The sequence below is a fragment of the Danio rerio genome, chromosome 1 (genome assembly GCF_052040795.2).
Source record: "Danio rerio strain M-AB ecotype USA chromosome 1, GRCz13ab, whole genome shotgun sequence".
In the NCBI taxonomy this organism is placed as follows: Eukaryota; Metazoa; Chordata; class Actinopteri; order Cypriniformes; family Danionidae; genus Danio; species Danio rerio.
This window is the reverse complement of record NC_141021.1, coordinates 60,807,618-60,829,485: the sequence shown is the minus strand read 5'-3', so window position 1 is coordinate 60,829,485 and position 21,868 is coordinate 60,807,618. Positions and strand designations below refer to the sequence as shown.

General features: G+C 41.3%; 1 protein-coding gene across 9 annotated transcripts; it reads left to right on the top strand.

Annotated features, from left to right (window-relative positions):
- The first annotated feature begins 376 nt into the window (after positions 1-376).
- Positions 377-21,571, top strand: adgre5b.2 (adhesion G protein-coupled receptor E5b, duplicate 2). 9 transcript variants are annotated; one of them, XR_015477103.1, is made up of 16 exons: positions 377-610; positions 2,355-2,450; positions 3,525-3,707; positions 4,283-4,363; positions 6,941-6,996; positions 7,227-7,316; positions 7,402-7,555; positions 8,611-8,727; positions 8,803-9,026; positions 10,744-10,914; positions 10,999-11,193; positions 11,712-11,929; positions 12,206-12,368; positions 12,439-12,607; positions 20,630-20,725; positions 20,812-21,571. XR_015477103.1 is itself a non-coding variant. In XM_087237979.1 (16 exons), the coding sequence occupies exons 1-16, from the start codon at positions 583-585 to the stop codon at positions 20,854-20,856; spliced, it is 2,085 nt and encodes a 694-aa protein (XP_087094105.1). In that variant the 5' UTR covers positions 377-582; the 3' UTR covers positions 20,857-21,571. The 9 variants fall into 9 exon arrangements, 8 of the variants coding, with proteins under 8 accessions (XP_087094105.1, XP_087094110.1, XP_087094109.1 ...); XM_087237979.1 differs by having other exon boundaries at positions 12,206-12,364; positions 12,436-12,607; XM_087237984.1 differs by having other exon boundaries at positions 2,355-2,989; positions 12,206-12,364; positions 12,436-12,607.
- Positions 21,572-21,868: the final 297 nt, after the last annotated feature.

Below are 21,868 nucleotides of genomic sequence, written 5' to 3'. Positions count from 1 at the left end.
GTGTCAATTGCATTCAGAGACCAGTTGATCAAATCCATAATTCCTTTTTCGTTTGGAAAAGCAGGACAAGGAGAGCCTCAGAGATAGAATAAGACGAGACAAGAGGTGCTAGCAAGAAAAGATATGGGACGGAGCAGGAAGAAGAGCGACCGCCTTCGCCGAGAGCCAAAGAAGAAATATATATATATATATATATATATATATATATATATATATATATATACACACACATTAAATTCGATGCATAAATGTTCAAAATTCCATATCAATCAAAGCAGCTTTCATGCTATTTACTATTTTTAGCTTTACACCCACACAGCTTTTTTTTTGTCAATTAGTTGAAAATGAATCTTTTGTATTCGGGAAGGAGGGACTCTGTGGTTTGAGGAATCTAATGCAAGTAGTAATGCAGTGGGGAACAGCAGAGAGATCATCTCTGAAATGCCATGCATGTTGCAGAACTTAACAAGAAACATTTTCAGTGTCCTTAATAACAACTCAAGAAGAGCATAAGGCTTTCTAGTCATTTAATAACACAGACTTGTATGTAAATACTTGAGCTTAAAATAAGATACTTGCAGCATGGAGCCAAAATGGGCACTGCTTTTGGGTGAGTAGCTTTTCCTGCATGTTCACAGATGTTGTGATTATTAAAGTTGGATTATTCTGCAGCTAATGTGTCTGCAACCAAAAGACATAACGGTTTCTGTTGTAAAGATTGTATGGTTCACGACGTTTCTGCCGTCAGTGAAAGTGCCAGCGTTTTTACAATGTACGTGTAAAGGCGCTCGGCGTGCGTTTACATAAAGCACCGGGAGTCAGAGCTCAAAATAACACAGCCCGTAAGAAAAGTAGCATACGGCTTTCTGTACCTGTCAGATTTTAGGAATTTGACATATATCGATCGTACATTCTATTACAGATGTTGTGTTGTTTCTAACATGGAGCATAATTGGGCTCATCTTTTGGGACAGCAGCCCGTCTTAGTGTTCAGCAGTGTTGCTCTGAAGTTGCTGCTGGAAATGTGTCAGTAACACGAACAGTTTCAGTTTCAAACATTCCATTGTACGAAATATGAAACCATACAGATGGTGTTCACATCTATTCTACACAGTCGTGCATAGTTAAAATGTGCTCGCATTTTCCAACATTTGTTTCATTTCGCATTCTTTCACTTCTGCCCACAGTCGGACATCATTAAATAAGTTATCTCAGCTGACAATCATGACCGGTGACAGATATTTAAAAGTATTTGGTCACACTTTATAATAACTACACTATAAATCATGTATTACGCATTAGCATATAGTGAATTCATTTTTTGTTAAGCATTAAATCTACATTAGTAAGCAGCTACACATGCTGTATTCTTATAAGCACATCTATAATATGATTAATGATTGTTTTCATACTTTAATGATAAATTTTTCATTACTAAATTAGCTTGCATTATTTACAAACCAGTTATTTAAGAATTGTTGGTCGTTTTCATGATTAATAAACTTCAAATTAACATTTATAGGCCTATATCTTATTATTCAGGCATATAATAATAGTTAATTTGTATGTTAATAAATGCTTTTTTAACACAGCTTCATTCAGTTTTGTGACCTAATCTAAAGGACTATAAATCCCTAATAAATGACAATTAAAGGCTCCGTTATATTCTAAACAGGAAATAAATTAAATGACTTAATTAATTTCTATTCATTTGAAACATCAAGCACTCACAAATTATGAAAATACAATTATTAAGCACATTATAAATCAAGAACAGAGCATTTGTAGCTGCAGTTATAAACTGCTTACTAAAGTTTATTAATGGTTAGTTAATGCTTACCAAATAATAAATTCACTATGCTTAATAAACGATTCATTATGTTAATATAAAGTGTTACCAAATATTATTTATAAAATCTGCCTTTAAGGTAGATTTCTAAACGTTTTTATATGGCCTATGTGATTTAGCAATGAAGCATCACGGTCAATAAAATGAACAATTAAACAAATTTGGTTAAGCACCTCTGATTTTTCTTATTTGTTTTCTTCAATTAAACAAACAAAAAAAATATTAATAATAAATCGATGTACATACATTTTCACCTACAAATCAAGAATAAGTTAAAGATATCAAAACGAACCTGAGTCCACTGTGAAGGTGAGAAATAACCGTTAATTTTTGAATTCCGAGAGCGCGCGAGTTTCTGTGTTATTTGAATATCATTTACGCTTAATCGAGTTTATAACGTTCATCCAGTCAAACCGGTAAACTATATTTAACGACGTTCAACATATGCCTGATATCAGTGAGTGAAGCATTACAAGTATGTTTGTGTATTTTCTGTCTCTTTCAGGTTTCATTCTGTCCTTTAGAAGTTTTACTACAGAGGGAAGTTCCTATAGTACTAGCGGTAAAGGATTATCGAGTGTGATTCCCGCAGTATGTCACGGTATTGGACTGAATCCATTTTGTACATTTCAGTTATTTAGCAGATGCGTTATACATAGCGACTTACAAATTTCAAATGACTATTTTGTTATTGATGTAGCACAAAGTTTAACCCATGTGCGTTCTTTTGATTTTTAGGCAGAATTAGCTTTAATAAATAAGTAAATAAACTAAATTTGTACTATTGTTTGGCACCAAAGTTTCGAGGCTGTCAGTGAGAGAAAAAAATACATTACATTTTTATTATTTTTATATATTTTTTGTCCATTTAAAAAAGTATGTTTCAAGGCCTGTGATTGGCTGCATTGCTGCTGTTTTTCCGCCGCCTTCTGCATGCTTTCATGAGCTTGGGATCAAAGTTTGAGTAAGCAGAGAAAGTTGTAGACCAATGTCATGATCCCAACAAAGCCTGATTGTGTTGGTTTGTTTGTGTCAACTCTAATCCTGTGATCCTAAATTTGTTTATGAACTATCTCAAGCTAGAACATCTACGCTGTTCCCAGTGCATGGAAATCATAACAGGAACAGTGGAGGTTTAAGGTCAGTTAGTAATGGACAATGTGCTGGAAAGGAAAAGCATTAAAAGAGCCAAACACAGGGTGGAGTTTTCCTCTTTTTAGGTCTCATACCTTTTTTTCCAATAAAGCAGAGACTGCATTATTGCATCAAATAATTAAAAAAATTATGTTTATTTTTAAGATATTGGGTAAATTTCCTGCAGCAGCTTTCGGTATATTTTTAAATGTCATACATATTGGTATTAAAACTTACATTGGGTGCATTTAACACTGCATAAAGCAGATTATCAGTACCTGAGGTGATCATTGTCTTAGTAGATTATGATGTTGTTCAGCTGTGATGTCACAGAAATAGAAACAACATATTTTGTGCATTATTGTCACAGATGTTCAGGACAACAAAATCATTTTAACATGGAAAGATCGCAGCATCGCATCATGTGTAGGACATGGTGTTATGCTGTCACATAACAAAATGTGGAAAAGGTGGAGCACTGTGAACACTTTCAGAATGCACTGTGATTCCTACTAAAACAACTTTCTTTCCCTCCTGTCAGGTGTACAGTGTAATAATGGACCTACTACTGCATCTGCTGATCCAGATTTGGAGATCTCTGGTGATACAGATTCAGAGATCTCTGGTGATTCAGATTTAGAGATCTCTCGTCAACCATATTTAATGATGTCTACTCAAGCAAGTTTAGATATCACTGCATCTTCATTTCCGGCTCACCGTCAAGGTACCTTTTGTTTACATTTTTTTTTATCAAGTTAATTAGATTTGTGAGACACAATCTACAAGTTTGGGCTGTATATTTAAAGTCCCTGTGTAAATAAATGATTGTTTCTTAGATATTATTATCTTTATGTTAGACTCTAAGCTAGTGTGCTCCAAAACAGAGTCAAAATGTGCAATAAAATGATAAAAGCATCCAAAGTTTGCAGTTTGGATCAACAAATTTGTTTTGACATCACCTCATACTGCAGTTTCTCATCAGATCTTCTGACCACTCATATGCTCTCTACTATCTGACATGCCCCGCCTCCTTCAGGAGGATATTGCTTTATGCGCGAGATTTAAAAACAAGAAATGCTATTGGCTATTTTTTAAAGGGGAGGAGCTATTCTACATCTCGCCCTGTCGTAATGTTTCAGTTGAAATCGTCACACACTGACCGAAAATGCACAATTCAAAGCACTTCACAGGACGTTTAATAACAAAATTTAATCAAGACTTAAATAAAGTAGGATGCTCTCTAACTCGTCTTTTCTTTCTTTCACACTGCATCAATTATTCATGTGGCTTCATCTGCAGATGTCATCAGGGCTACACAAACTTCGGAAACAACCAGTCAAAATGCATTCGTAAGCCCTAAAGGAGCAGCAGAGCAAACAGGTATTCAGTGTCCTAATACAGGGGTTCCCAAACTTTTCAGCACGCGACCCCTAAAATAACAATGCCAGTGACTCGCGACCCCCAATATCAGGGCCGGAGTGGGACTCTTTTTCAGCCCTGGAGTTTCAAGCCTCAGACCGGCCCACCTCAGTTCACCACTGACTATATTAAAATAAGGTTATTTTCAATTCAGTTTCTAATGACACTATCACGTCTTTTTTTGAGAAAACAGCTCTTTTAGAACTTCAAATGTTCAACAACCCTAACAGTATTATGTCTTAACAATAAAAATGAAAAAAAAAAAAAAATGTTACTCAGACAAGGACCGAACCCAGGTTGGCCGCGTCATAATCTAACGTACTACCCACTGTACCAGAACAGCTGTACGTTGCACGGTGACTTATCTAGTTATATCATCAGCACGAGGCTACGAGAAAATAGATAAAAAAGCAGAGCTGCGGTAAAATAATGAATAAGAAGGCTGTGGTCAAGTAAATAAATAAATTATTTTTAAAAAGTGTGACTGCGGAGAGCAACAGATTCTGGAACTAGGGACACCAGCCCTCGCGGCCAAAAAACGGACCGGCCCACCGGGAATTCTCCCGGTCCTCCCGATTAGCCAATCCGGGCCTGCCCAATATCCTCTGAGGTGGTTATAAATACAGAAAACTTGCATACAATGGCGCACACACACACACACACCAATAGACCAAAGTCTATTCTTCGTTAATTTTTTTTAATGTATGTCAGTGCTGTAAATGGGCCAGAAAGTTTAACCTGGTGTAATAAAATCAATCTGCTGCATCTGACGCTATTGCTGTCTTTGTCTTTAATATAATGTATTTACCCCAGGGGTCGCAATCCAATAGAACAAGTAAATAAGCTACTATAGTAACTATAAACGTTTTTCTCTTCAGTTGGTTATGGATAAAGTATGGTCATTCTTATGGCCTAATAATAATTAGATTTTTGGAAATCACCAGGGGCCTCATGTATCAACGCTGCGTACGCACAAAAACTTTGCGTACGCCAGGTTTCACGCTCAGAATCGCTCACGTTTGGATTTACTAACAATGAACTGAACGTGGGAATGTGCGCAGGTTCACGGCAGCTTTCTGGCAGGCGTACGCACATTTTTTGTGCGTGTCTGTTTTATTTCCATTGGCGACTCCTAGAGGCAGTTGTGTTAAATTCCTCTCTACAAAGTGTCTGATCCTTGCAATGGCAGCTGTATGAGACGGGTTCATATAGTAGGTATGTAAGATTTCCATACCATACAGTTGACCAGCTAAACATTAAAGCGCAAATTGCAGCAGTCGCAATGTAATCTGAGCAATCTACCGCACACACATTGCACACACATTGCTATAAAGACACTATCTGAAGATGAATTTGCATGCGTGAATCAGAAACATTTCCATTCAATAAATGTGCATATAAAATTTGATGCACAAACTTATTGATGATTCCTACTTGTCTTTCTCTTGATAAATAGTGGGCAAAATCTGATATGTAGCGGGGGAAAAAAGAAGAAAGAATTTATCAGACGCTGGATTCGAGCTGAGTTTATGCTCGAACATGTCAGTACATGATCACATGCTTCTTATGAGGTGCGCCACTGAGACTGCTAAGGGTACTGCAACATTTTTCAGTTATAAATCACACTATTTCTGTTTTAAATGCACTCAGTGCGATGTTCAGACCCAACTGTGTTAACCGTATCAGCTAAACTCTCCCACTCTATTTTTTTCTTTTGTTGTTAATTCCGGAGAACAAACTTGCAAATAACACCGCTTTTCTCCGGTCTACCTCCGAAAGCAGCACCTCCAATTCACATTCTGTTCAAAGTTTCTCTTTTTGCTTGATTTTGCCGTTGCTTTTTCGTTGGGTTTTTCCATTAGCATAGTCATTAGCATATTCATACGGGGGAGGAGGCAGGGAGGGGTTTTGTGCTCGTGCATGTTGCGCTCAGTTTCACGTTCATTCAGATGTACAAAAGAATATGCGTGAGATTCGGCGTACGCAGTGTTTCATACATCTGAATTTTTTTCTGCGTACGCACATTTACAGCTTTGTGCGTACGCAATGTTTTAGTAAGATTTCCACGCAAGTCTTCGTACATGAGGCCCCAGGCGACCCCCCTTCATTCTTCCGCAACCCCTCAAGGGGTCCCGACCCCTACTTTGAGAACCACTGTCCTAATATACCTACTTATACTACGTCCTAAAAGTGTGTACTTTGTTTATGAAGAAAAAGCACATACATTTGAGTGTGTAGCAGAATAGTATGCAAGCTTTGAAACAAACTACTTCCTCATTAATGGACTGTTCTGTTGCTTATTTCCGGGCCCTGTCAATCATCTCCACACATCATCCACATTTCTGTTAGATTTATTTATTTACCTTATTGTAGCTTCAGCAGCAGCAGGTTAATCTGCCATTCACGAGTCTTTCATGCAGAGCAATCCCTCTCCTTCAGTGAACACGGGTTACATCTGCAAATGAGAATGTGAATAGAATAATATGAAGGTTAATCAGTGCAATATAGTGTGTGTGATTATTTTGATGTTGTGCACAGAAATCGACTGTGATCAGTTTAAATCTAAGCCTGATGAAGACCACACACCAGAGAAGGTAAAAACCCACTTAATATTATTAGTTTTGTAAATATGATATTAGTAAAATAATGTTTAAAGAGATAGTTCACCCAAAACCTTCTCACGATTTACTCTCCCTTAAGTGGTTATAAACCTTTGAATTATTATGTGTGTGTTGAACATAAAAAATGTTTATTTTTAAAAGCAAAACTGCACAGCCTCTTCTTTGACTCTCCTATAGACTTTGATTTCTGTGTTTTCTTGTAGTTGAATCAGATGATGTCTCTGCTGAAGGACAGCTGTGAGTCTCTGAATGATCCAGTAGAAAAACAATTTAATGCAGAGGAGCTACTGGAGGTGAAACACACACACTGCCTGAGAAATTCACTTAGCGGTTTGTGAACGTGCACTTACAAACAAACTTCAATTATAAATTTGACAGAACTTGTGCAACTCCACTGATGATCTGCTGCTGGAGGGAAAAGTCGCTGACGGCGAGAATCTGAGTGTATTTCTGGACATGGTGGAGAACAGCATGCGTCTGATTGGTCCTCAGCTGAAAGATCCTGTCACCAAGATGGAGACACAAAATACCTGTAAGACTCCTGGGTTATACTTTTACACCGAGTGATTGGCTTGTGCATTTATACTTCTGCATTCTGTTTGTGTTGCACTGTAAAAACACATCCGAAATGCTAGCAGGCAGTGTTGGTTTGTCAGTTCCTCTCTTGAGTTTCTTAACGGGTGTTTTGTATACACCGGAAATGCTAACATACTGTACCTCAAGTAGCCCACACTTAATCATTCAAGAAAGAAAAAGGCGGGAACCGGCAGACGTTCAACAACTTTAACTCTAAAGCAGGGGTGTCAAACTCAATTCCTGGAGGGCCGAAGCACTGCACAGTTTAGTTCCAACCCTGCTCCAACACACTGTAGGTTTCAAACAAGCCTGAAGGACTCAATTAGTTTGATCAGGTGTGTTTAATTAGGGTTGGAACTAAGAGTTGCCGAGCTGCGGCCCTTTTGGAACTGAGTTTGACACCTGTGCTCTAAAGTAACCCCAAAACCAAGTGATCTATATGGAGCTCCTCCACAGTACTTGACACTTCTAAACACTCGGTCCACTGGCTGGGCTCTGCTATCAGCCCCGCCCATATTCCTCACTGATACCAAGCCAACCAATCACAGCTCTTGCAATATGCATTGGAATATTTACCAGAGGTGCACGTGTGCATGTATGTGACTGCAGAAAGGCACCGGCGGACCATCCGCTCACACTTGATGCTGAAGTATAAAATAACCATTAGAGTTCAGACAGTTTCCAACCAGCTTGATCTCACGAAGAAACAACTATTTTACAAATTGTCAGTAAAGTGGCTAATTTGCGCTAATTAATGCAATTTAATTTGTTAAAAAAAAAGTATGATTTTTAAAAGGAGGCATCCTATCCAAACCCCATTCCATAGACCTTTCTGTCATTGGAGGATGAGCAAGTCGTAATACATTTTTGAATAAGATCATACAAATTAATACAAAGTAGCCTCTAATTCAAAAGGTTATAATGCAAAGGAGATTGCATCGGTGTATCAGACATGCTGTGTTTAATGCTGTAACAGTGGTGAAAGCAGTTCTGTATGATCACGTCTTACAGATGCTGAGGTTGCGCTCACACGAAATCAGACTCCGCCCAGTGGGAGTGTCACTCTGAGCACAGACTCCGCCCTCTTCAGCACAAGCTGGGAAACTGTTGTAGGCAAAGCATATTCAGGTACAAACACACAGATTCGCGCTTATGAAAGCATCATGAAATTATTGATTAGATGTAAACGCTGTTGTCCATTAGGTTTCGCATTTGTGGCGCTGTTCAGTTATAAAGATATGAACTCGTCCAGTGATCTGTCTCACAAGACGAGCAGAACATTACAAGAGGATAGCAGAAAGAGACTGCATGTGGACGAGAAAAAAATCACTTACCAGCTCAACTCAAAGGTGGTGACGGCTGTCGTCAGTAATCCAGACACCAAAAAGCTGTCTGATCTGATGATGCTCACATTTACGCATGAGGAGGTAAAAAACTGGCACATCCACTTACAACACAAACTAGCACAACATCACATTGTTTATATGAATTGTAAAAACTGATACTAAAAGTGAAGAGATTTGTGGCCACATATAGTTACCGATTCACAGACTTTGTGTTCTTGAGTTGTCAACAAACACCAGGAGCAATGGGCAGCCATTTTTTGCTCAAGGGTCTCATCCAAATCATGATGATGATGGTGGAAGGGAGCACTAGGTATTTAATCCCATTCTCTATAATCCCTACCAGTACTAAGACTCAAACCTGCAACCTTCAGGTTACAAAATGGTCATGACTGCACCAAAAATAAATAAATCACGTTTTTGTGAATTCCCTCCTTTCAAATTGTATTTTAAGCTAATTGTTTGATTAGCTACCATGTTTAACAGATTGCATTTCATAAGCTGGTTTGACTAACTGGTTGGTTGCCTGTCCAAGATGGTTCACCAGTTGGCACACACTAAAGACCAGCTTAGACCAGCAGGAAACCCTCGACCAAACTTGAACTTGGTTTTTAATTAGGGTTTGAAGACTATTTAGTCTCCTTTCCACTTTTGTTCTGAACAGTGTTGTTTCACTTTTGAAGATAGTTAATCTTCTGAATGGTTAATTTAAATGCTTAAGGTAGTTAATCTTCTGAATTGTCGAGTCTTTAATGTCAAGTCTGGTTAAGTCTGGTTGTCTGGACAGACAAATTCCACATGTTCTATTGTGTATCCGTGCCTAGAATTCTAGGATGGTTTGTAATCGCAACATGCTGTACATGCTGTACCAAGATCACATGGGAATGCAACTGGAACTGTAACCACTGTAAACGAGCACATGTCACTCCGCTGCTAGTCCGTTTGCACTGGCTGCCAGTTGCTGCTCGCATCAAATTCAAAGCACTGATGTTTGCCTACAAAGTGACTTCTGGCCTTGCTCCTTCTTATCTGCTCTCACTTCTGCAGATCTATGTGCCCTCCAGAAACTTGCGTTCTGTTAATGAACGTCGCCTCATGGTTCTATCCCAAAGAGGGAAGAAATCACTCTCGCGAACGCTCACGCTCAATCTGCCCAGTTGGTGGAATGAACTCCCTAACTGCATCAGAACAGCAGAGTCACTCGCTACTTTCAAGAAACGACTGAAAACTCAACTATTTAGTCTCCACTACACTTTCTAATCTGCAATTGCATCTCTGAATATCACACTAACTGTGTAAAAAAAAAAAACTAATACTACTAATACTTCCCTTCTTAGACTTTACAGACCTGAAACTTGCCTACAGCACTTCTTCATTGTTGCTCTTAGTTGTGTAAATTGCTTCCTTGTCCTCATTTGTAAGTCGCTTTGGATAAAAACGTCTGCTAAATGACAATGTAAATGTAACCAAATATTCCAAGAACCGTTGGGCAAAGTCGTGGAAAAGCAACTTTACATGATAACTGATAACTTTATTTAAGTTATTGACCAAGATAATACTTGAATTATCAAGTATCAAATGAATCTTCATTGATCTCCCTGTATCTCTCACAGTCCCCAGCACCAATGTCCAGCATTCACTTGTGTACTTTAGTAAAGCCCAGTATTTCAGTAATACTCACCTGTCTTAAAGTGAGGTGTGTGCTCTACCAGATTCACCAGATGGTATTCTCTGTGCTGCACCTTGTAAAAGTTACTCTCTGTTATCCATCTTTCACAATATCTCGTTTTCTATTGTTCAGGAGAGGGCGGAGTCTGGGGGCGTGGCTTACACCTGTGTGTACTGGAACGAGTCTGAGAAGGTGTGGTCTGGGCGGGGCTGTGTAAAGGAGTGGTCTAACAGCACTCATACAGTGTGTCACTGGTCTCACCTCAGTAGTTTCGCTGTGCTGATGGCGCTCTATCCTGTCCAGGTACACCTGTGATTCAGAATTTCAGAATTTAGATCAAATCTTTGCAGTAAAATCAGTCTGTATTTTCCCCTTCCTCTCCCGCAGGACACTTTTGCATCTGTGCTGATCACGCGTGTGGGTTTAGTTCTGTCTCTGCTGTGTTTATTCCTCTGTATCCTGACCTTCCGCTTCTGCCGCTCAATCCAAGGCACCCGGAACAGCATCCACCTCCATCTGAGCATCTGCCTCTTCATCGCAGACCTCGTCTTCCTCTGCGGGATCTCCAGCACTCACAATCAGGTGTGTGTGGCTCTCATATCTAGAGGTTATAGGAGATGGAGAATCAACAGTGATGTCAATCATCATGAATCATTTCCATTTCTAATTTACTCCTCCTTTACAAAACCCTTGAAACAATAGTTCCTACTCAACTCCAACCTGTAAGAACATTTCAATCTGGTTCCTGCATCTTTCACAGTATAGAAACCACACTTATGAACATCACAGCACAATCATTTAGTTCCCAATAATCCCTGCATTAACACTGGTGTGCCTCAGGGCTCTGTATCGGGACCCCTTTATCGTTATGCATCTTTTCTTCGGTTGATGACAAACATCCAGCAAACCTAATTCCACCTCTACTGTAATCAGACTACTTTTGGATTACATTTAATTACTTTTGTGCTGAACTTTATTTGATGACACATACTGTACATTGAAGCAGGATAATCTTGTGCTATTTTGACAGATATAAAGAACTACTAAACTTTGTTGACAGAAATACTGACTCTAATTCTTGACTGTAATGATCCTGTCAGGTGGCGTGTGCGATTGTGGCCGGTCTGCTCCACTTTTTCTTCTTGTCTGCGTTCTGCTGGATGCTGCTGGAGGGGGTTCAGCTCTACCGGATGGTTGTTCTGGTTTTTCACACCACATTAAAACACCTCTACATGTACGCGGTGGGATACGGAGTCCCTCTAGTCATCGTCTCCATCTCTGCCATCACCTTCCCAAAGGGATACGGCACAAATAAACAGTGAGTGTGAGACAAAAAGCAGAAGTATAGAGCTGAATGCTATAGATGCTCTTTACAGTAGCACATCTATATCTGTATACAGCGCATAAAAGTCATTGTTTCTCCAGGCACATTTAAAATCACCACTGCAATCTTGTTCAATTATAATATTAGGATATAAAAAAGAAACACAGTTAGTAAAATCTATAACAGTATATCAGCGATATTAGGGACTATGAAGACAAAGAGGGCTGAATTTTTGTTGTAATGTTGTGAATGGTGTGTGTTGTTTTCCAGCTGTTGGCTTTCTCTGGAGGGTTATTTAATCTTGAGTTTCTTCGCACCTGTCTGCATCATCGTCATCCTCAACATTATTGTCTTCATCATCACCGTGTGGAAACTGGCCCTAAAGTTCTCCAGCCTCAACCCAGACCTCTCCAAACTCCACAAGATCAGGTGTGTGTGTGTGTTTGTGTGATTTCTGGTGCTTTTATCAACAGTTTTGACGAACTCTGTTGTGTTTTCAGGAGTTTTTTGGCGACCGCAGTGGCTCAGCTGTGTGTTCTTGGAGGATCTTGGGTTTTCGGCTTCTTCCTCTTCCAGAAAAACGGCACTGAGGTCATGTTGTACCTCTTCATCATCCTCAACAGCCTCCAGGGGGCGCTGATCTTCATCATGCACTGCCTGCTGTCCAAACAGGTACTTTAATACACGCAATAATAGACATCTGGGGCAATGCAATGGCGCAGTAGGTAGTGCTGTCGCCTTACAGCAAGAAGGTCGCTGGTTCGAGCCTCGGCTGGGTCAGTTGGGGTTACTGTGTGGAGTTTGCATGTTCTCCCTGCATGTGGGTTTCCTCTGGGTGCTCCGGTTTCCCCCCCAGTCATAAAACATGCGGTATAGGTGAATTGGTTAGGCTAAATTGTCCGTAGTGTTTGAGTGTGAATGAGTGTGTGTGGATGTTTCCCAGAGATGGGTTGCGCCTGGAAGGGCATCCGCTATGTAAAAACGTGCTGAATAAATTGGCAATTCATTCCGCTGTGGTGACCCCAGATTATCAAAGGGACTAAGCTGAAAAGAAAATGAATGAATGAATGAATGAATACACATCTGTGAAGAACTGAAGATTGTGTAATCTGCAGTCACAGTAGAGTTGGAGCGTGCGAAAAGTGGCGGGAAAAAACAAGATGATACGACACTAATAAAATAAGTGATTGCTCCATAATTTAAATTTCTGTACATAGAGGTCATGTACAATTTTAAAATTGGTCGCATGCAATCCGGTGATGTAAATTCGGGGGTTAGAGTTGACTACACTTGACCTTGAACTTTGGAACGCATCGGTTTGGTGCAGTGTCATGTGTATGAATGGAAGTCCATAGGGCGAAAAGTGGAGTTTGACGTCAAAAATGACCTGTGAAAGATGCCAAAAATATGCTTGAGTAAAAGTAAAAAAAAGTAGCCTAGAAAAAATAATAACAAAAGAGGAGAGTCTGGTTTCATTATACTCAAACATCCTCTAATGCAGCGGTGTCAAACTCCGTTCCTAGAGGGCCGCAGCCTTGCACAGTTTAGTTCCAACCCTGCTCCAACACACTTACCTGTAGGTTTTATAAAAAGCCTAAAGGAATCAATTAGTTTGATTCGGTGTGTTTAATTAGGGTTGGAACTGAAATGTGCAGAGCAGCGGCCCTCCAGGAACTGAGTTTGACTCCTATGCTGTAATGTAAAGTAATGACAGAGATAATAAGCTGAAAAACCAATGTTAAAAACACATCATTGGTTCCTGCCTGGAACTACTTTTGCTGAGTGTTTATCTCAAAATAAATGCACACTTTAGAATGCTCATCAGCCAATCAGAATCAAGCATTCAGTTAAGATTAATAATATAGTATATATCCTCCTAAGACCCCGCCCATTGACTTGTTGTTGTGATGAGTCAGAAGGCATTGAATCCATTTGCAAGCTTTATTAAGAGCACACATACAAACAAACACAAAGGGGCAATCCAGGAGACAGAACGTGGGACAGGCAAAAGTTCAAAGGCAGGCAGATATCTTACTGGTCAGAATAACAGGCTGGAGATCAGGGGCAGGCAGATGTCTTTCGTAATCGTAGAACAAGCACAGGGTCAGGAACACAGATCAGTCCGAAGCAGGGAGTATGGAACGCTCAGAAATGACAGCCAGGCAAATCAAGACTTCGCAACGAACCGGAGCGTGAGTGTGGTATATATACACGAGAGCTGATGAGTTGCACCTGGACCGTAATCAGTGCCAGGTAGCAGGGCTTATGGGATTTTGAGTCCGTGAGTCGAATCAGAATTCTGGCGATGGTTCCCTCTGGTGGTGCACAAGAGGGTTGGCATCGCCCTCATTTACAACAGAACCCCCCTCCTGCGAGCGGCTCCTGAAGCGAGAAGGCACCTGACGCCGGGGTCTACCGCGCTGTCGGGGGGCTGGTTTCTCTGGGAACCTTTGATGAAACTCTTCAGTGAGAGTTGGGTCTAGAATATCTCTAGTATTCACCCAGGACCGTTCCTCTGGACCGTACCCTTCCCAGTCCACCAGATATTGGAGGGCGCCACCCCGACGTCGAGAGTCCAGCACTTCTCGAACGAGGTAAGCTTCCTCGCCCTCGATCATGACAGGTGGAGGGGTCCTGGTTTCCGATTCCTCCTCAACCGCCTCCTCTCGTGGACCACCAGCGGGTTTGAGTAATGACATGTGGAAAGTAGGAGAAATACGATAATGATTAGGCAAGGCTAAGCGAAAAGACACTGGAGTAATCTGGCGTACAATTTTGAATGGCCCTACATACCTGGGACTGAGTTTGCGGCAGGGCAATCTCAGACGAAGGTCTCGTGTCGACAACCACACCCACTGCCCCGGTTGATACGTGGGTCCCTGGCGTCGGTGACGGTTCGCCTGAATCTCTCTCCTCCTGACTGCCCTCATGAGATGTCTGTGAGCCTGGTTCCAGACATCCTCACTCCGCTGCAGCCAATCCGTGACAGCAGGTAACTCAGTGGGTTCTCCGGACCATGGAAACAGGGGTGGTTGGTAGCCAAGAATACATTTGAATGGCGTAATACCCGTGGCTGGCTTTATTAATGAATTTTGTGCATATTCTGCCCACATCAGATAGCGACTCCAGTCGTGCTGTTGCTGATGACAGTAGGAACGTAGAAATCTAATGACTTCTTGATTCATACGTTCAGTTTGGCCGTTGGATTGAGGATGGTACCCTGAGGTGAGACTAACATTAATATTTAGATTTTTACAGAGAGCGGACCATACCCGGGAAGTGAATTGGGATCCCCTGTCTGAGACGATATCATCAGGTAAGCCAAACATTCGAAATACATGATTGCACAGGGCTTCTGTGGTTTCAAAGGCAGAGGGCAATTTGGGCAACGGTATTAGGCGACAAGCCTTGGAGAAACGATCAACCACCGTGAGAATGACTGTGTTGTTCTGGGAAACAGGGAGATCCGTAATGAAGTCCACCGCTATATGGGACCAGGGCCGTTGCGGAACCGGTAGCGGTTGTAACAGGCCAGCAGGGGTTTGGTGAGATGCCTTCGTGCTTTGGCAAATTTTACATTTCTGAACATAATTAATTACATCCTTCGTGAGGGACGGCCACCAGAAACGGGCTTTGACTAACTCCAAAGTTGCAGTGATGCCTGGATGCCCCGAACTGGGAGTGTCATGAATATGGGTCAGTAATCTGGTACGTATGTTATTGGGTACAAAAATCAGGTGATTCGGACAGTCTACTGGAGGGTTGTTTTCTCGGTTGGCCTCTTGGATCTCGGTAAGTATGTCCCACTGTACTGGAGCCACTAGTAAGTTCGTAGGAATAATGGTTTCATCACTAATTGGGGTTTTATCCTCTGATAGCCTGGATAGTGCATCTGCCTTACTATTTTTACTCCCTGGTCTATAGGTGACAATGAAGTCGAATCTGGTGAAGAACAAAGCCCAACGAGCTTGTCTGGGATTTAGACGTTTGGCTGAGCGAAGATATTCCAGATTCTTGTGGTCAGTTAATATGGTGAATTGCTGACTAGCCCCCTCCAGCCAGTGTCTCCATTCTTCCAGGGCTAATTTCATTGCCAGTAATTCGCGATTCCCCACATCATAGTTTCGTTCTGCGCTGGTCAATTTACGGGAGAAGAAGGCACATGGATACATTTTGGATGGTTGACCCTGACGTTGAGATAACACAGCACCGACTCCTGTGTTGGATGCATCCACTTCCACAATGAAAGGTAGGTCTGGGTTGGGATGACGGAGAATAGGAGCTGTGGTGAATTGAGTCTTCAGATCGCTAAATGCTTGGCGTGCTTCAGAGGACCAGGATAGTTTGTGGGAATTTCGTTTGGTCATGGCTGTTAATGGTGCGGCTATTGAACTAAAGCCTCTGATAAACCGTCTATAGAAGTTGGCAAAACCTAGAAATCGCTGCAACTCCTTGAGATTCTGGGGTAACGGCCATCGTTGAACTGCCTGTACCTTCGTATCATCCATGGTAATTCCCTTCTGCACTGATGACGTATCCCAAAAAGGCGATCTGTGTCTGGTGAAATTCACACTTCTCTAATTTGGCGTACAGACGATGTTGAATCATGCGTTGCAACACCATACGTACATGTTCAACATGTTCCTTCATCGTGTTTGAATATATGAGGATGTCGTCGATGTAAATGATGACCCAGCGATCCAGCATATCCCGAAAGACATCGTTCATAAAAGATTGGAACACGGATGGACAGTTTGACAGGCCGAAGGGCATTACCGTGTACTCATAGTGCCCCCTAGTGGTGGAAAACGCGGTCTTCCACTCGTCACCAGCACGGATTCTGACAAGGTTATATGCACTGCGAAGATCAAGCTTGGTATAATATCTAGCCTTTCTTAATTGTTCCAGGGAAGGAGGTACGAGGGGTAATGGATAGCGGAATTTTACGGTGATTTCATTGAGCCCTCGGTAATCAATACAGGGACGTAAACTGCCATCTTTCTTCTTTACAAAGAAGAATCCAGCTGAAGCAGGAGATGTAGAAGGTCGGATGAAACCCTTGGCCAATTCCTCGTCGATATATTCAGACATTGCCTTGTGCTCAGGTTGTGACAGAGGGAATATTCGACCCGTTGGAGGACTTGAACCTGGAATTAACTCAATAGCACAATCACTTGGTCGATGTGGGGGAAGTTGAGTAGCTTTTTGTTTGCTAAAAGCTTCATGTAAGTCATGGTACTCAATGGGGATTAGTTCATCAACGAGTTCAGGTAACACATTGGTGGTTCGTAATGGAATTTTGTGAATGGGCTGGATGCACTGTTTCATGCATGACTCACTCCACTGCAATATCTGTCCGTCCCTCCAGGAGATATGAGGATCATGTCGCCTTAACCAGGGCAGTCCCAACACCAGTGGATGATTAACTGAATCAATAATGTAGAATTGCATTTCTTCAATGTGTAGAACACCAACTTGTAACTGTAGCTTATTCGTAATCATACGGATGCGTCCTTCACCCACAGGACGACCGTCTAGTGCTTCCACTGCAAGACAGGAATCATATGAGCTGAGAGATAGTTCGTGACATAAAGCAAATTTCTTAGATATAAAGTTTCCGGCAGATCCAGAGTCGACAAGAGCCGTAGTATTAATCATTCTTTTATCAAATTTAATAATCACAGGAATCAGTACACTGAAAAGTGCAGGAACATGGGAAGGACTCACCGATTGAACTGGTGTCTGAGGTCGTACGCTGCAGGTGGATTTCCTGTGCCCTGATTGACCGCAGTACAGGCATAGATGATTTTGCAATCGATGCATTCTTTCTTCATGGGTGAGACGGGTGAAACCCAGTTGCATGGGTTCATCAGGGGGCGTGTCACTTGAAACATGGAGCTGTGTGCGAGGATTTCTACGGCTGCGAATCAGATGATCAAGACGGATGGTAAGTTCAATGAGTTCGTTCAATTTCTTTCCTTCGTCACGGCAAGCCAATTCAGATTGTAGATTGGTATTCAGACCCCGTCTGAATAGTGTCTTCAGTGTATCCTCAACCCAGTTAGTTTGAGCGGCGAGAGTGCGAAATGACAGGGCGTATTCTGCAGCTGTGTTACGCCCCTGTGTAAGAGAAAGTAACTGCTCACCGGGGCTTCTCCCATCTGCTGGGTGCTCGAACACTTCCCGAAATTGCTTGAGAAAAGTTTCAAATGTGGGATAGTTACATTCCTCCTCCTTCCATATCGCTGTAGCCCATTCCAGCGCTTTCCCCGTTAACAGGTTGCATACAAAAGCCACCCGACTAGAATCAGTGGGATATAATGCAGGTTGTTGGTTAACAAATAGTTTGCATTGCAATAAGAAGCCTTTGCAGCGAGAAGGTGACCCATCAAACTTTTCAGGAAAAGCTAATCGGGGACTTACGGTAGCCGGAGCATTGGAGACATGCGTTGGTTGAGAAGCTGTCATGGTAGCAGGCGGGGTAACTGCAGGATTCGGATGACGGAGTTGCTGCATAGCTCTCACCAGTTCCTCCGTGAGAGAAGTTAGATGGGTGAGTTGTTGATGATGGGTGGCTAACTGAGTGGCTTGAGCGGAAAGTTCAGTCGAGACTTGTGCTAAAGCTGCTGGATTCTGTAGTGGCGAAGTCTTCTGTTGTGATGAGTCAGAAGGCATTGAATCCATTTGCAAGCTTTATTAAGAGCACACATACAAACAAACACAAAGGGGCAATCCAGGAGACAGAACGTGGGACAGGCAAAAGTTCAAAGGCAGGCAGATATCTTACTGGTCAGAATAACAGGCTGGAGATCAGGGGCAGGCAGATGTCTTTCGTAATCGTAGAACAAGCACAGGGTCAGGAACACAGATCAGTCCGAAGCAGGGAGTATGGAACGCTCAGAAATGACAGCCAGGCAAATCAAGACTTCGCAACGAACCGGAGCGTGAGTGTGGTATATATACACGAGAGCTGATGAGTTGCACCTGGACCGTAATCAGTGCCAGGTAGCAGGGCTTATGGGATTTTGAGTCCGTGAGTCGAATCAGAATTCTGGCGATGGTTCCCTCTGGTGGTGCACAAGAGGGTTGGCATCGCCCTCATTTACAACACTTGTGTCCTCTGTTGTGGACATTGCGGTTTAATGAATTTTCTTGGAAGTTTTGAGCTACTCTGTCAAGTCCATTGTACTGTTCAGAGGACATCCTGGGTTTTTTAGTGATATGTCAGTTGATTGGCTGGCATGCTAGGAACTACTTCTTACACTGCATCCAAAATGGCCGAAATACGGCCATGGGAAAGAGAGAGGCATGTAAAATTGAGCTTTTTAAATATATTTTTTTACTATTATTATTACATATATATATATTTGTTTATTAAAGTGTCAGGAACAATACGTTTAGCTTTCAAAGCTGTTAACTTGTTTGTTTTTCAAAATATCCTCCTTTTTTAAATGTCCACTATAGTGGACGCCAGGACCATCTTAATGTAAGTAATGACTGCATGTTGTAGGAGGCAGAACTGAAGCAGAGAGGATTCTTTATAAGATATTTGAGGGAGACTCTGATTTAGAGTCTGACAATCAAAGAATTAGAGACAGTTAGAGAATGACGATCAGTTTTAAATCACTTTTATGTTAAATTTGTTTTGGATTAACATCACTTTTTTGTTTTTGTTTTGTTTTTTTTAAGTTCGGCTCTCTTTCAGACTAAACAATTTTAGGAATTTCAATACAAAAGGAAAAAAAAAAGGTTTTGTTACATTAACATTGGATTATTATCCCTTTACAGCCATATCCTCTACAGTTTTGTTGTCTGAGTGGTGGTCGTTTGGAACTAAAATGGTCCAGTGGTCCACTACAGTGGACATGCTGTAAAATTAAAAATAAAAACAAAATGTAAATGTAAAATGTTTTTTAACCCAAAAGATGTAGAAAAAAAAGAAAGAAAAATCTTCTGGTCTCAGGAGGATATTGGGTGTATATCAGCTATAATGGTGTTTAAGATAATTATATTGGCATCATAATAAAAATGCATTACCTCTATTATGATTTTTTTTTTGTAAAACTGGGACTAGACACTGTATTAAGCCTGATTTATACTTCTGCGTCAGGTGACCGGCGTAACCCACGGCGCAGGCAACGCGTGTGGCTGTGCATTTATACTTCTGCGCGCTGTCTCTGCCGGTCTGCATTAACACTTCCGAAACGCTAGTTGGCAGTGAGGTGTAAATGTTCCTCTGTGTCAAGTTTCTTCGCTACTTTTTTGCATTTCCTGAACACTTCCGGGATGTACAAGTGGCTCAAACTCGCTCATTTTGAGGCAGGAACCGGCGGACGTGCAACAACTTTAACTATGAGGTAAACACAAAACAAAACTTTCCATCCGGAGCTCCTTCACGGGACTCCACACTTGTAAACAATCGCTCGCGCGGCGTCGCGCCATTCGCGCGCCTCTCGGTCCCGCCCAGACTCGTCAGCGCTACCAAGCCGACCAATCACAGAGCTTATGCTACGCGTCGTTGCGACGTGTAGTTACATTTTTTAAGAGGTGCACGTCAGTGACGGCGATGGCCACGGCGAAGGGCTATGCGTCAGCGCCGTAGCATACGCCGGTGTTTGACGCAGAAGTATAAATCAGGCTTTATTATGTTACATTTTATCCAACTTATGTGATATCTTCTGTCGCCCTCTTCAGGTGAGAGTGGAGTATCACAGTCTGTTTGTGCGAATGTGTCCCTATAAAAAGAAAGGAGACTACAGTGTCAGCACAGAGCCGTCTCACAGCAGTCAGGTACAGCAGTGTGTGTTTGAGTGTGTGTGCCAGAATATTCAGAGTTTGTGCCTGTAGTTCCTTCATTCATCCTCTGATTCCTGCAGAAACGTCTACAGAGTGATCAGAGCACAGGAGAGTCACAGTTGTGAAGCGCTTTTCAAGTCCTGGTGGATTTTTATTGACTATTGAACACATAAAGTCTTGCTGTGACAAATGAAGAGTTTAACAGGAATACTGCAGAAGTGGTTCATCATCCACATTTCAGTCTTAAAACATGCGTGTTTTGGTGTCTTTGGCTTTGCTTGGTTTATATGAATTTATACCAGTCTGAATTTATATGGTATTTTAGATTATGCACAAAGCATCTTCTTTGAAATGATGTTGTATTGCAATGGGGCAGGTCTTATTTAATCCCTTTCAATCTCTTCAACTATGGAAAATGAAAGTGAAACTGAAGTTGGATTTTAAGTGTAGTTAAACTAATGTCGAGAGGATCACGTGTTTATAATTGCTTGTAGCCGGCCCCGCATTATTCAATTTATGATTTACCAATCAGACGATTCCTAAGCCACTATTAACACCCTATAATTTCCATATCACAGCCATCTTCATTTTGAAGAATCCCCTCCTACACCCTACTCCTCCTCCTTTCCTAGATGGGTGGCACGGTGGACCAGGGGTTAGCACTGTTGCCTCAGCAAGAACGTCACTGGTTCTAGTCCCTTAGCAGCATGCGGAACAAGCTTTATAATCAATCATCAGCTAAGTGTGAACTCCTGAAACAGGGTTCAGAATTCACTAGTGAGAGCTTTGCAATGTATATCTAATCAGAGATATTATGGTTATTAAAAATGTTGTAATATATGATGTTAAAAGTCTATGTTACTTGCTTACCTTATAGCATTATTTAGTTTAAATATGTTCTACACTAGGTTGTATTAACCCAACATTTAAGCAAAAATGCACAAACCCAGTGTGGTTCTAGTATGTTTTTAGTAATTTAAATTACTTTTTTAACCCAACTTTTGACTTGGGTTGAGTAAAAGTATGCATTTTCAGAGTAACTGCCAATAATGGGCTTATTTCGCATATTGTGATGATGCATTGACACATTTATTAATGAACTAGTAACTTTTATATATATATATATATATATATATA